General features: G+C 34.3%; 1 protein-coding gene across 4 annotated transcripts in view; it reads right to left on the bottom strand.

Annotated features, from left to right (window-relative positions):
- Nucleotides 1-467: 467 nt before the first annotated feature.
- Nucleotides 468-15,671, bottom strand: part of FAM133A (family with sequence similarity 133 member A) — a 38,658-nt gene continuing 23,454 nt past the window's right edge. For 3 of the 4 annotated variants that reach the window (XM_058441552.1, XM_058441551.1, XM_058441553.1), the window contains 4 exons: nt 14,230-14,318; nt 2,567-3,412; nt 1,912-1,996; nt 527-737 (listed from right to left, as the gene is read on the bottom strand). In XM_058441552.1, the coding sequence (XP_058297535.1) occupies nt 1,972-1,996; nt 2,567-3,309 (768 nt within the window). In that variant the 5' untranslated portion in view covers nt 3,310-3,412; nt 14,230-14,318 and the 3' untranslated portion in view covers nt 527-737; nt 1,912-1,971. Of the gene's footprint in view, nt 3,413-14,229; nt 14,319-15,671 lie in introns of all 4 variants that reach the window. The other variant, XM_058441554.1, reaches the window with a different exon arrangement.

The raw sequence follows: 15,671 nt of genomic DNA, 5'->3' as shown, positions 1-15,671 counted from the left end.
TAATGTTCAACTAAATCTATTCAGTCTATTATCCTCCATATTTCTATAGCACTTTTCTCTGCTGTAAGTTCTATAATTAATATAAAAAATAGCATTCCTCTTCTTCATCAAGTCCTCATGAATACTTTTAAAATTTCCTTCTCAAAAACTTTACTGGAACTTTTTTACTACAATCAACAGAATAATGTAGTTTTATTTCCTAGGTAGCATTTCTGATAAGCATGAAACATGGTAGACCACTCTCTCCCTCAATCATTACATAAAAACCAATGCAAATATAATGAGTATTTCCTTCTACTATGGCATAATAATCACTTCTGAGTCAATCTGTAGACTACAGAAGAATGTGATAGAATAAGGTGAGTTATTTTATGTAAATAATGAAATAGATGTTCTAGAGTTCTGTGTTATTGGTCAGATTAGGTTAGGTGATTCCGCAGTAATAAAAAGACCCCAAATCACAGTGGTTTAACACATAACAGTTTATTTCTTACACTTAAAAAGTTTACTGCAAGTCCATCAGCACTCCAGTCAGGTCACTTCTAAACAGCGACCTAAGGACCCAGGTTGCATCCGTCTTGTAAGTATGCCATTTGGAACATCTTGCTTTCAGGTCACCATGACAGGCAAAAGAAAGCTGGAGGGTCATGCAGAACTTTTTACAGTCCAACATGGAAATAGAAAATCACTTCTGTTTACAATCCCTCTGCTTGAAGTAGTCAAATGGCATTGCTTAACTACAAGAGGTTTGGAAGTGAACGGGAGCAGATAGATATATGATGAGCTGTAAATGCTTTTGCCATATTCTACAAATAATATAAGCTTATAAAAAGCATTTTAATGAACAATTCTGAAAAACTCTATATGGATACAAAATATCCCATAAATGTAATAGTCTTTATCAGCATAAACATATATTTTTAGGAAAAAGCTAAAGTTATGAAGCTCCAAGGTAATCTAACATGGCATCACTATAATGTTCCAAGAACTTTAATGAGAGATTCCAGTATTTCCAATGCAAAATATTTGGCAGCCAACACGTTATTGTAGATGTTTTTTAGCTTTATAATTTTACTTGTGATTGAAGGTAGCTGAGATAAAATCTGCTATTTAAAAACAATAGCTATTGAGCTTTTCATCATGCCAAAATACTTTGTACCTATTACATTACAATTAGCACATCCTCCATCACAGGTGGCTTTTGAGACACAAATTTATAATTTATGTTACTCTGATATATAAAAATGTAAAGTAAAAATATTTTTTCACTTATTTTTACACTAGTGGTAAAAGTGAGTCAGCAACAGATACAAGGCACCAAATTGTAGGAAAATATGGGCACAGGAAGATCAATGATGTCATTATCACCTACATTTAACTTCTATATAAATTCAATATTAATGCTTAAGACAACAATCTTTTCAACAACAATCTTACTAAGATTTTGGCAGTAGTTTCATGTAACACACGGCGTACTAGAGGTCTGGCACTCAACTTGCTTACAGTAACCAGCTTCAATATGAAGGCATTACATATTTTTTTAAAAAAACCTTTTCACATGCTAAATATTTTGGCAAGGGTGCAATTAAACACAGTAATGAAATTAATATAGCAAGGTTAAGAAACTAAAAACTTGAAACTTATATCCTAAGCATAAATCATATCTTAAAAAAGGATCATCAGTTATATAGAATATGGTCAGATAATTAAAACTTAACAGTATAAAACATGCAAAAAAATTTCAGAATATTTCTTAATCAAACAACATCAGGGTCTGTTTAGAATGGTTCCCATACAAAATGGGTATAAAGTTATTTCAAATCATGTAATATTGTAATACTAAATATTATTCAGTACTGTATAGTAAACAGTGCTGAAGAAGAGGTAAATTTCATAGATATGGGGGCTTACTTATGCTGTAAACTTCTGTCCTTCTTGTTCACTTGAAGCAGCATACAACACCCCAGAATTTCATAAAGTAAGAAAAGGACGGCTGCTGCTCTGGCAAAAATAGGATGTGTAAGAGTCAAAGGCACACTATTCAGCTAGCCACAGTGATTAGCAAACACTTGCCCTTCCCACCCCACATGCTCTTTCCCCATGTAAACAAAGATTCATTAAAGAAAAAAGGAAAATGAACTAAACTTATTTACAAAAGCAAGGAATTTGAGACATCAATATTAAGTCCTTGCATCAAAAATACCAACTACAATTGTCTGGAAATTACATTTATGTTTCATTTATGGTGATATTTCAAAGATGTATTCGAATTAGATACATTTAATCTTAGATACACTTTTTTTTGTCAAAGTTATTCATTATCTAGCACATTTTACTTTAATTTCAAACATTTTATTCACTGGTATGACAACAGAATTTTAGCTCTCAAAGGAATTAACCATTGGAAGGAAGGACAAGCAAACAAAAATGTATATTGAAGTTGCCAGCAGCCACTATGCCCCTTTCTGGCACAGTGGGATTTGATAGGCAACTCAAAGTACAGAAATAATTCTACTAACACAGGGCAACTTGATAAACTCATTCTTGCTTTTTTTCTTGATGTTACCTTGACTTGTGACTTGATCCAGACTTCTTTTTCTTCTTCTTACTATGCTTCTTATGCTGTTTCTTCTTCTTCTTCTTTACTTTTTCCTTTGCTTGTTCTCGCTCTTCACACCTTCTCTTCTTTTTTGCTTGCACATCCTCTTCATAATCTGATTCAGATGAGGACTCAGATGATAAAGGTTTATCATCAGGATGACTTTTCTTTCTTTTTTTGCTGAGGCTTCTTATATCCTTTTCTTTCTCTGTTTCATCCTTTGACTTCTTTTTCTTTTTTACAGACTCCTTGCTCTCAGATTCTGATTCATACGTAGAGCTTTGGGATGATTTGTATGAACGGTTCTTCTTTTTCTTTCTCCTTTTTCCTTGTTTCTTTTCCTCATCCTCAGAATCTGAAGAACTGCTTGAAGAATCAGAGCTTGATGAAGAAGATGAAGACCGACAAGATTTCTTCTTTTTCTTTCTCTTTCTTTCTCTTTTTTTAGATGAGCTCTCATTTCCACTTAATAATTTCTCTCTGCTTTTTTCAAGTTCTTTCTTCCAATTTTCATTCATTTTTTCTTCAAATTCAGCTAATGCTTTTGAGCCTGTTTTCTTATTTTCTAATTGTTTCTTTACTTCTTCCCAGGTGGGTCTTGGTCGATTTAGATAATCTTGGATTGTTGGGCCCACAGATTGAGTTGGGCCTCTCCATCTGGCCATTGCTATAGGATTCATATAGGCTACCCGATTATCCCGCTTCCCCATGGTGCCTGACGTTTCCAAGGGCAGACTCTCAGCTGTCAAGGAGAACAAAGATAGATGCTCTCCTTAAATTCTTTATCTAGTGAAATATCAAGCAAGCTCCATTCTGTAAGAGAAGCAGATGGAATGATTACAAATCACCTTTAATATAAAGACAAATAAACATATAAGCTTAATTGTTCACTGCCTATCACACAGTACAGTAGAAATTTCCAAAATCTTATACCATGAGAACAAACAATATACACATTTTAAAATTTTACATATTACAGACACTGTGGTATAAACATATTACAGACACTGTGGTATAAACTAAAAGTGTTTTATATACCTCATGTAAGATTCTGACAGATACCTAAAATATTTAATAGCCATTTTCTCTTACATTGTATGATACTTACCTTTTTCCTTTCTTTCATTCCTGCTTTATATAGTATATATAGAGAAATTTATATAACTAAAATCTGTACCAGACAGACCTTCACCAACTCAAGAAAGTGCAACACAACCCTCTCCACTCCTTTTGACAGAAGCCCAGGAGTCATAACTGAAAAATCCTTCTCCCTCAACTGTCAAATCCAATACATTACTAAATCCTGATATTTAAACCTCCACAATAGGCCTCATATCCATTCAGTTGTCTCCAAATATACTGTCATCAACTTAGCCCAGGCCACTATCATCTCTCGCTTGGGCTATTAATCTCTAGTACCTAGTAAGTGTTTATTCTCTGTCAAGGACTGCTTAGTGTTTGCAATGGATTATCTCATTCAATCTCAAGGGCAAACCCATGAAGTTGATCCTATCGTTGTCTCTATTTCAGATACACTGAGGCTTAGAGAATTCGAGTAAAACTCAAAATTTGAACATGAAGTAACATGGCTAATAAATGGCATATCCAGGATTTAAACAAAGGCAGCCTGATTCCAAACTGCACAAATAAGGCAACACCAAATTGTCTCCTTACATCAACCTCTTAATAGGTAGCATTTTTCCAACCTTACTCCCTTTTATTCTAGTCCCACACTGTAAACACAAGGATCTTAAAAAACTCCAGTGGCTTTACATTTTAATGAAAAACAAATCCAATCTCCTATAAGGTCCTATATGATCTGCCCTACTTCTGTCTCTTACTTTTGTCTTGTTTCACTCACCCTTTTTCTCAATTCTTTTCATTTGGTTCCTGGAACATGCTGAATTATAGGCTTAGCCAGCATGGCCAATTCCACCTCATCCTTCAGGTTTCAGCTTAAATGTCAATTCCTCAGAAAGTCAACCATTAGGTTAAACTATGTAAAACTATTTTATGGGACACAAACAGCTTAAAGATCAACAACTTTTTATGGCTCAACCTTATACTAAAGTGGTTTGCCTCTCTGTCTACCCTTCATCCTCATTTTTCTGTATGATAGTTCATTGTTTATTTTATTCATAGCATTTATGAAATTGGTAATTATTTTATTTGTGATTATTGCATTATACATGTGTATCCACTGCTAAATGTAAGACCAAGAAGGGTAAAGGTCATGTGTGGCCTATCTTATTAACCATGGTGTTCCCATTACATGACATAGAATCTGATCCATATTAAGCACTCAATAAATATTTTCTTAATAATAAACAAATAAATAAATGCATGGATGGATGGATGGGTAACTCTGAGAGCAAGGAGGATTCAGAGGGAGTGTCCTGGAGATGGTGATGTCTGTATAAGGTCTTAAGGAATGAACAGGCATTTACCCAGAAAATGAAGAAATTAAGGACAATCTTGGCAGAGGAAACATGAGAAAAGAGCAGCAGGTATTTAGAGTTGATGGAACCTAAAGATCAAGAGGGCAGGGGGAAGGAGGTAAGTTTGCAGAGATAAAAAGAAACCTAAATATGGAAGCCCTCTTAGGTCATTTGAAAATCTTGAATTTTGTCCTCCAGCTGATAGAGAGCCAATAAAGTCTTTTATACAGAAGAGAAAGACGATCAGACATATTATAGATTTTTCTATCAATCTCCATCTTAAATCTGATCCTTTAAGTCAACCTAACATACCTACCCACCATAAGCTCAATGCTATAGACATTTCAGTGACTCTTGGTGATAGTTTCCAACATCTTATTTTCTGTGTTCTTGATCTTATTCTCCTTCCTCTTTAGTTATAGGCAGCCCTTTTAGGTCTTTCTGTAATTTTCATTCTTAGTCTTACCTTAACCACGTCTCAAATATCATCGTGTCTCTGATTTGACCATTCGAAACTCTTAAATATTTCAGTTCGTATTCAACTTGCAGCTTCTTTCTGTTACTTGACACTTACAATAGAATAATCCATTCTAATTTCAGTCCCTTGAGACCCAGTCCTGACATCAGCTAGAAAGATAGACAAAGGCCAGTTTACAAAGGCTTTGGGTGGTATGCTAAGGAGGTTGGACTCTCTCCTGTGGGATTTACAGTGAAGCTAATGGGGAGACACTATTTTAAGCAGAAAAATGATATGGTCATATTTGAGTGTTTAAGGACAATTATTTGCACAGTGAAAGATGGATTGAAGTCAAGTTAAGATAGAAGGCAATGGGACCACTTAAAAATTCATGTAGACAAGAAATGAAAGAGTCTGAACTCAAACAGCGACACTGTGAATGAAAAGAGTGAGAAATATATGAGACATGTTGAGAAGATTCTATTGAAATTAGTGACAAATTGGATACAAAGGATGAAAAAGAGAAAGAAATCTGGGGTAAGGCTCTGGCTCGACACATTAGACCAAAGGCAATGACAATGACTAGGTAATAGAGAAAATGGCACAGACTTTGAGAAAAGGTTCTAGTTTCCATTTTGGACTCCTGAAGTTTGAAGCGCCTATGAGATTTATGAACAATTATGCATGTAAGAAAGAGGATGTATGGGAATTGGCACTTTGGAAAGTGATCTGAGTTAGAGATACTGAACTGGCAGTCGCTGAGTGATAGCTAGGGTCATGAGAGAGAACTAAATTACTTTGCAGGGAAATTTCAAGTGAAAAAAAAGTTTCAGCACTGGATCCAACTGAACACCAACATGCAAGGGGTTGGCAGTGAATGAAAAACCTACAAAGTATGCATTAAGAATTTAGCCAGAGTAGTAAGAGCTGGACCAGTATCAGAAAAGAAAGAGTCAAGAAACACAGGGTGAATAAAGTTTCAAGGTGAGCATAAGAATCCTTATGACTCTGTAATGTTTAAATTTTCTACAAAAAACAAGTATTATCCTTACCTTTGAAAAATTCATAAAAACAGAAAAGATTTGTTACAGACAACAGTATTAAATGCAGAAGATCAGTCAAATTCAGATCTGAAAATGTCCATTATACTTAGCTATTAAGAAGTCATTAGTAACCTTTGCTAATGTAATCTCGGCTAAGTGGTGAAGGCAGAAGCCAGGTGACAGTGGGTTAAAAGACTGAATTGAAAGTGAGAATGTAGAGACCTAGAGTACATAGACACAGTCGATACGGAAAGTAAAGAGATAAGAAGGCAACCATGAAAGATGCAGAGTTAAAATTCTTTTATGGTTTTTTTTTTTTTTACATGAAAGAAACTTGAGCATATTCATAGAGCATCTAGAAGGATAAAGTACAAAGAAAACATGTTTTAAAAACATACGTAAGAGAAGAAATAACTAATGTGGCAATATCACAGAGAAAACAGAAAGGAATGAAATTAAACTCAGAGATAGAAAGAATTTCTTCTCCCAAGAGCAGAGGCAAAGAATAAAGAAAGGGAATGGATGCAGGATTTTTTGGAGGGTGGTAGGAGGTAAAAGGGAGAAAGATGAAGTATTTCTCACATAATAGCCTTCATTTTCATTCAGTGGTAGGTGCCAAGGTCGTCTGCTAAGATTAAGGCAGGATAGGAGTTTTGAGACCAGTAATTAAAATTTGGAGTAACAACAGAGAATGGGAGAGGGTGTTGTCACCATATAAGTGTTGCTGGAGTTCTTCTGAACTGAAGAATCTGCATGATCCTTTCTTAGAAGATAAATCAAACTGAGAAAAGAGAAGAAGTAACACCAACAAAGTCTTTTGCTCAAATACTCTGTTTTAAAAGCATTGTGGCTTACCTTCTCTGTTTCTATTATAGAACAAAGAGTAACTTGATTTTCTGTACATCTACTTATTTTCATGAAATATGCTAAAATCCTGTAAAGGTTAGATACAAATTGTGACAATCATGCTAGTAATCTGGATATTATAATAATATTTGTTCATTGATTCCTACAATTCCCTTTTGATAATCTATTATGTGCCAAGATACTATGCAATGGGTATTACAGTTTAGTAAAGGTAGCAGTTATTACACAAATATGAAACAAATGAGTATATAATCATAATCATGACTGGGGAGATGAAGGAAAAGTACAGGATGCTATGAAAGAAACAGAGACCTAATTCAGAAGGGAAAGTCAAGTCTGAGTTACTGACATATCATCTGAGACCTGTGGTATAAACCAGAGCTAGCCAGAAAAAGCAGTTAAACAGGATGGGAGTAATAAAAGAGCCAAAATTGATTGAACGCCCCAAGCAGAAGGAATATCAGATGCTAAGGCCTTGAGGTACAAAAGAAAAGCTGAATACAGTGCAAAACATTCATATTATTTTATAAACTAGTAATCATCTCAATTTCTCCTTTTTGAAAGTGATTATACTATCTCTTATGAAACATACTTAGGTAAATGTCAATATAAATGTAAGATTACTGAAAAGATATTTAAATGTTTCACAATGTAGTTTGTACCACAAATATCACTAAAACTAGTTATTTTAAAGGCCACCTCTAAATCATTTAAAGATTACAAATGATTCCAATGAATTTTCACTGAGATGTATAATTGTAGATAAATTCTCACAGATACATAAATTTGAGTTGAAACGTCTTTTTCAAAGTAGCTGGCAATTCCTCTAAACCTTAATCTGAAGCATTCAACTCTTCTGCAAATATCTGGACATTCGGATGAGGCTCCTATTTAAAAAAAACACCTTAATGTTCTTTGTTCACACTAGCTCATGTAAATTACCATGCTGCTGAAACAAATGTATCTTAGAAAGTTTATTAAAGGACTCAAGATAGGAATGGGTCTGTAAAATTATAAAATGATAATAATCTTCACATATAACAATATCTTTAATTACCACAATATGTTTGGCCATTTCACATTGGCTGATAATATAGAAAATAACAATAGTGCAATCTAAGTCACAGGACAAATGAAAAATAAAGAGGGTTTTTTGGAAAATTTAATCATATATATTAATTTCCAGGAAATACATAGCTCTAGCAAGGGTGTGTAATATAATATCCTTTTTTTCCTAAATAAAAGCCAAGCATGAACACATCCTATTCTAGTTGTCAACATGACTGTTCTGAAGCAGAAATTATCACTCTTATCCTGACTGGAATCAACATGGGAGAAAACTGTGCAGTGTGGAAACAATTCTTCTCATGTATACTCCCTCCAGCATAGTTCTGTCATGGAGCATTTGTCATTCTAAGGAAAATGTGAGAATTTAAAATATCTCTTCCTCTTTCTTCCCTCTACAGAATTGTCAAGTGACAAACAGTCAATCTCTGCCATCTTAAGGATGATATCTGAAAGCTTATAGAAGCAACAAAATATTGTAGATGCAAGTGATAAGATAGAAAAGAATGACGTGAGAGGGTAGAAGCTCCAAGTATAAATCTTTGTCAAATGTTTGTTTTAAAGAAATGAGCACTTCACCCTCTCATTTACCTTAATATAGTAAGACATTTTGAATTTTGTATTCAGAAAAACAAATCATCACTATTGTTTAGCTTTTATGCCAATCAAGTGATATGTATTTTTAAACATGCTTTTTATTTAAAATAGTTTTAGATTTACAGAAAATTTGCAAATACTGTACAGAGAATTCCTGTATCCCCTGTATCTAGTCTCTCTTACCGTTAATATCTTACATTGATATGGAACATCTACCACAACTAATGAACCAGTACTGACACACTATTGTTAACTAATGTCCATTCTTTATTCAAAGTTCCTTAGTTTTCAGCTAAGTCCTTTTACTGTCCCAGGAATCCATCTAAGATACCACATTACAAGTAGGCATCATGTCTCCTAGGCTCCTCTGAACTGTGGCACAGGAATTTGTTTTTGATGACCGTGACTGTCTTGAGGAGTAATCATCAGTTATTTATTTTATAGAAGGTTTATTTTATATTTATTTTATTTTATTGTATTTTTGAGACAGGATCTCACTCTGTTGCCCAGGCTGGAGTGCAGTGGCATCATTTTGGCTCACTGCAACCTCTGCCTCCTGGGCTCAAGCGATTCTGTTGCCTCAGCCTCCTGAGTAGCTGAGACTACAGGCATGTGCAACCACATCTGGCTAATTTTTTGTATTTTTTCGTAGAGACAGGGTTTCGCCATGTCACCACGGCTGATCACAAACTCCTGGACTCAAGTGATCCACCTGCCTTGGCCTTCCAAAATGCTGGGATTACAGGCGTGAGCCACAGTGCCTAGCCTAGAATGCTTTTCAATTTGAGTTTGTCTAGTGTTGTTGTTTTTTTAATCATAGCTATAATTAGATTGTAAGTGTTTGGGAGAAATAACACAAAGGCAAAGTACCATTCTCATCACATCATATCAAGGGTATGTACTACTAACTTATCGCTAAGGTTACTAACCTTGATCACCTGACCAAAGTAGTATTTATCAGTTTTCTCCACTCTAAGATTATTCTCCTCCCATTTCCGTACTGTACTTTTTGGAAAAAAAGTCACTATGTGCAGCCCACACTTAAAGAATGGGAAGTTACGTTCCAACTTCTTGTTGGTGGTATGCCTACATAAATTTTCTGGAACTCATCTGTACAGATTTTCCCATTTATCCCCATGCATTAAGTCATTTATTTATACCAGTATGGATTCATGAGTATTAATTTTATACTTTGGGTAATATTCCAATACAATTTTATTTTGTTCATTAAACTATTCCAGCTTTGGCCACTGAAAGCTCTTTTAGTTAGCTCCTGTGTCCCTCTGCCATTAACTCCCTCATTTTGTTGCTTAAGTACTCTCTTACTTGCTGGCTCTTACAAGATGCTCCAGTATCATTTTGTATAACCCCTGCATTAGCCCTAGAATCAGCTATTTCTACAGAGCCTGGGTTCCTTTTACTGCAGAACAATAATAGGAAACAAGACCTTGGCACTGGGTGTGCTTATTGCTATTGGGATATTGTTTCTTCCAGGCCTTCTCAATGGACAGAGCTACAAAATATGTAAAATGTTTTTAATTCATTCAATCACATATTAAGTTTAAATTAAGCACTTTGCACGAATCAGGAATTATTTAAAGATGATATATAGAATACTGTGTTGACTATAATGGACATCTAGGTGATATGACTGAGTCATCATTGACAAAGTCCATTTATTTCTCAAGTAGTAGGAATGGATCTGTCCTGCATATACTTCTGAAATTCTTTGAAAGTCTAAGAGTATAGTCTAATAAAAAGAGTAAAGGCCCTCAGAGAAACTAAATTCGCAAGCTTTGTCCCTTTAGCACTTTACCCTGGCCAAGAAGCCATGAACTAAATAACAATAGTTTCTATAGTTCCAGTGTCAATACTTTAGGAAATCCTCTGTAGAAAACCATTATATACATAAATACCAACTTCAAATATGCATTTTCCAAGAAGGTACTTGTTTTGAAAATGCATTTGATATGTTTTGGATATTCACTAGCAACTTTCTTGATTCTTTCTTGACAACAGATTTTGCTCTAGAGCCCTATATTCAGATGTAGTGGGACATGACTACATATGAAGTAACGAAAATGTCCTAGAGCCCTGAAAATTCCAGCCCCTCTATTTCACGGGTCACCTTACATGAAACAAATCTAATTAAATACTAGTCTATTTCCATCTGTGTGATATGACTACTTATATAAAAATACACCCCAAACAAATAAGGTTTGCCCTATGTTCTCTGCCCATTGTCCTAGTTCCTATTTAACAAATGTCTTGTAAGTTTTGTAGAAATCCTTGACAAGGTTCCTCAAATTACAAATCTTATTAAGCCAGTGTTGTTCAGCACTGAACACCTAAAATCAATTTTATTTAGATTTGACCAGTATGCAAATGAAAAATTATTTCAGACTTTCAGGTTGAGATCAAACTGGACTTTCCATTTATTTCTTATAATTTCATCTACATTTTAGTTTTAAACTAAAGCAATATATTTTATAGTAGAGGACCATAATATGCACTTTGAGGCAATGCACCATGCATACAAACCGATTTGCAATCTAAAATATGTCAACATTTCCCTAGCATCTAGCTGTGCCAAGATACACATGTCATCTCGCCTAACAACTTATCAAAGATAAGGCCTTAAGCATAGGAAGCAAAATACCAGGGGAGTTCTTTACTATTTTTCCCGGTGAACATAATTCAAAACATATCTATTTGTGCATTGCTTTAAATAGCATTACTTGGTTTTACATGTATCAGTGCCTTCTGCAAACTGCCACCCCCACGTAAATTTTTTAATGTATTTCTGAAAACAGAACATAGAATTCGATGTAAATATACTGGCTGAGAAACAGTCAAAAGTACTACAGTTATTTATTGAAGCTGGATACACTTATATGAGTTTTAGATTTTCTCACATTAGAAATGTCTATGTATATGTACATGTCCTTAAAATCCAAAGGCCGGAGTATATTTGTTAACATAACTAAATTATAGATGGCTACTGAAAATAATAGCATGGAATGGTCAGAAGCATCAAAACTGTGCAAATTTATATTATAATTATCATACTGGAATCAAAAAGGACTATATTTCCATAACTGGCATGATTTGAAAAAACATGTGGAGGGATCACTCAGTATTCATCGTCAGAGGGAGAAAATTTAAAATGGAAAAATGTCTTAGGCTGAGATTGAAACTGGATGGCAAAAATATATAACCTGAATGTAGGTGATTCATTCATTCACTCAACAAATTTTTATTGAGATCCTACTGTGAACCACACACTGGTGTTAGAGAAGGCTTTATGGGGCTTACATTGCAGAGGAGGAAAATAATTAGCAAATTTGGGTTTTATTCCAAATAAATCAGAATGAGTCTAACCAGGACTTTAACAGAAAATATTGGGAGTGGCGGTTGGGGGATAGAGGAAAAAGTTAAATGACATAAAGAGAAAACAGGCAGATAAATCTAGAATGTGGAAGATTCCATAAAACAGCTGATTTCTTCTAAAAATAAATTTCTTGGACTAAAAGAAAAATTATTTTAGGAAAAAAACTTTAAAGAGACATAACCTTGATTTAATCCTAGTTCAATTAAAAAAAAAAAACATGTATCAGAGGCTTCTTTCTAGAATGACGAAATGTTCTCAGATTAAGATGATGGCTGTACAACTTTTGTAAATTTGCAGTAAATCATCAAACTGTACACCTAAAATAGATAATTCTCATGGTATAAAAACTCCAATAAAACTGCTAAAAACTGGGGGGAGGCATCTAAGATATCTAATACTGATTAGGCATTAGATGACAGGAAAATACTTTAAGTAGCTTAAATATGGTAATACTGAGATTACAGAGAATGCCCTTATTTTTAGGCAATATATGCTGCAATATGTGCATATGAAGCATCATGAGGTCTGTAACGTTACTTTCAAATTATGCAGCAAAACAGAGAAAGCAAATAGAACAAAATGATAAAAGTTCTTGACTCTAGATTGCGGGTATATAGGTGTTAGTTTTCAGGTTTTCCAAGTGTTTAAAAATTTCATAAGAAAAAGTTGGAAAATATATTATTTTTAAGAGATTAAAAGAAAGTCGCTGGAGGATATTAGGTAGGGAATGACAATCTGTTGTTACTGGTCATATTAACAAACAAATTGAACCTGCTTACTATATGATTTGATCAGTTAGACAGAAATATCTCAATGCTGTGAATACTGAATAAATTTAGTATTTATTAGAAAAAATAATTGATGATGAAGCTACAGATAGACCTGGCCTAATGTCATGTGTGCAGCAGTATGAATAGTGGTAATGCAATTCACCTTTCCTTTCTGCTTTCTATCTGTCCCATCTTTTACCTTTCAGTTTTGGCTAGTTTACTTTTGTTATGCCAAACACACGAAGTCAAGAATCCCTAAGGTACATGGCATAATAACCAAAGACCTTAACTAAATCTATGAACTCCAACCTGAATAATTTAGCCACTGATTAACTCTTCCTCTTTATCTTCTGCCAAATTCATTCTCCCCTCTGTCTGTACTTCAAGCTCAGTAGCTTCTTTCTTTCAGTATCCCTGATATGCCATATTCCCTCTGCCCAAGACCTTTTCAAGTACTATTCCCTCCCTAAGTGCAACCTTAGTATCATTTACATAGGGAAGCCTTTCTTGATGTCCTTGAAAAAGTTAGGTGTGGTAATTATACTCTAATTATTTGTGTAATCATTTGTTTAATACCATTTCCCCCCACTAGATCATGGATTCTATAAGGAAAGGATTCACGTCTTGAGAGTTCACCACTGAAGCTCTCAAAAAAATAAGCAAATATACATGCTATTATTTATCTCATTTACAAACCAAAAGAAACCACCTGTATTAACCTCATTTCCTCTAAAATCTATTGCTCCATTTCTCTGCTTACTGTTTTAGCAAAACTGGAAATAGCTACTTATACAAAGTTTTCAACTCCTTTCCTCTCAGTCTCTCTTGAACTCATAACAATGGCATTTTCACCTCAAACACTCCATGGGAATTTTTCCTCTCTAGGTTATGAATGACCTCCATGTCACTAAATCTCATGATCAATGATTATTCTTCATTTTAACCTCATGGATCAGCATAATTTGATAGAGTGGATCACTCCCTCTTCCTTGAAACACTTACCTCAATTGGCTTGCAGGATAACACACACTCTAGGTTTTCCTCTCACCTTTTCCAGCTGCTTCTTTCCAGGTTCCTTTTCAGGTTCTCCACTTTTACCACAGATAAATGAGAAATAAGATAATGTTTGTCAAAGTTATTGCACTAACATGGCAGTAAGTTTTAGGTTACAGAACTAAAACTTAGAGTAACAAAAAATGTAAGAAAATTTGAGGAGGTATGTGACCACAAGAAAATATTGTTTTATCAGGCAAATTAATTGCCCTTTTTTGAAAGTTACGATTAGCACTTCCTTACCATTATTGTTATTTATTCAATTGTAAACAACTATCTACTATAAATAACTATAGATTGCTCCCTGCTCTCCCACTTTTTCTACCTATAATTGTTTACCTAACGTATTCCTTCCTCACTGCCTATTGAAACCATTCTGCCCTCAATCTAATCATTGTTCTAAAACCCAATTTCTTTAAACAAAATTCTTCCCCATCACCTACACTTCTATTTTATATTTCAATAGTGCTTTAAACCTAACAAAGTAAATTAATGAAAGAGCGACTGGGGTAATATTTATAAAATAATTTTCCCCACCCTAAGTAATGTAAGAAATAAATTCATTTTTAATATTCCTCAGTGTCCCTAAACTTTGATTGCCAACAAAAACTGATGAATATAGAACTCTCTGACAGTAAAAACAGCTATTTCTACAAAACAGGAACTCAAAGTATGGTCCCATGACCATGGGGATCTTCAAGATCCTTTCAGGGAGTCTCCAAGGTTCTCCTTTTTCTAACTATGTATTTGTGTAAGGTCTGATTTTCTTCATATACTTCAACTAAAATATATCACAACAGACTGAATGTAGAAACAGATAAGAAAATTATTAAGCTAGGCATTAAGGAGATTTTTAAAAATATGCAATAATATATCTTGTTTTCACTAAATGTTTTTAATTTGGAAAATACAGTTATATTTTATAAAGTGTTACCTGGTTAACAGGTAATGGGTTTATTCTTGGTATTTTCAAACGGGTTAAATATTGTAAACATTTCTCAGTTTTACTTTTAATACCACAAATATCAATAGCTACTATATATCAGATATTATTTACCACATAAATAAATGCTTTTTAAGGTTCTTGGTAATTTCTAACAGTGTAAAGTAATCCTGAGACTAAAAAGTTTGAGAAACTTCACTCTGAAAAAATGTTTCTCAAATAATACCCACTGACCACCTGTCTTTTTATTAAAAACATATTTTTATTTTCTATTTATTTTTTTATTTTTTTGAGAGGGAGTCTCGCTGTGCCGCCCAGGCTGGAGTGCAATGGGGCAATCTCGGCTCACTGCAAGCTCCGCCTCCCAGGTTCACGCCGTTCTCCTGCCTCAGCCTCCAGAGTAGCTGGGACTACAGGCGCCTGCCACCACACCCGGCTAATTTTTTGT

This window comes from Hylobates moloch, unplaced genomic scaffold (assembly GCF_009828535.3).
Source record: "Hylobates moloch isolate HMO894 unplaced genomic scaffold, HMol_V3 SCAFFOLD_7, whole genome shotgun sequence".
NCBI classification, from domain to species: Eukaryota; Metazoa; Chordata; class Mammalia; order Primates; family Hylobatidae; genus Hylobates; species Hylobates moloch.
Note: the sequence above shows the minus strand (reverse complement) of the source record. Positions and strands in the feature narration are given on the sequence as shown.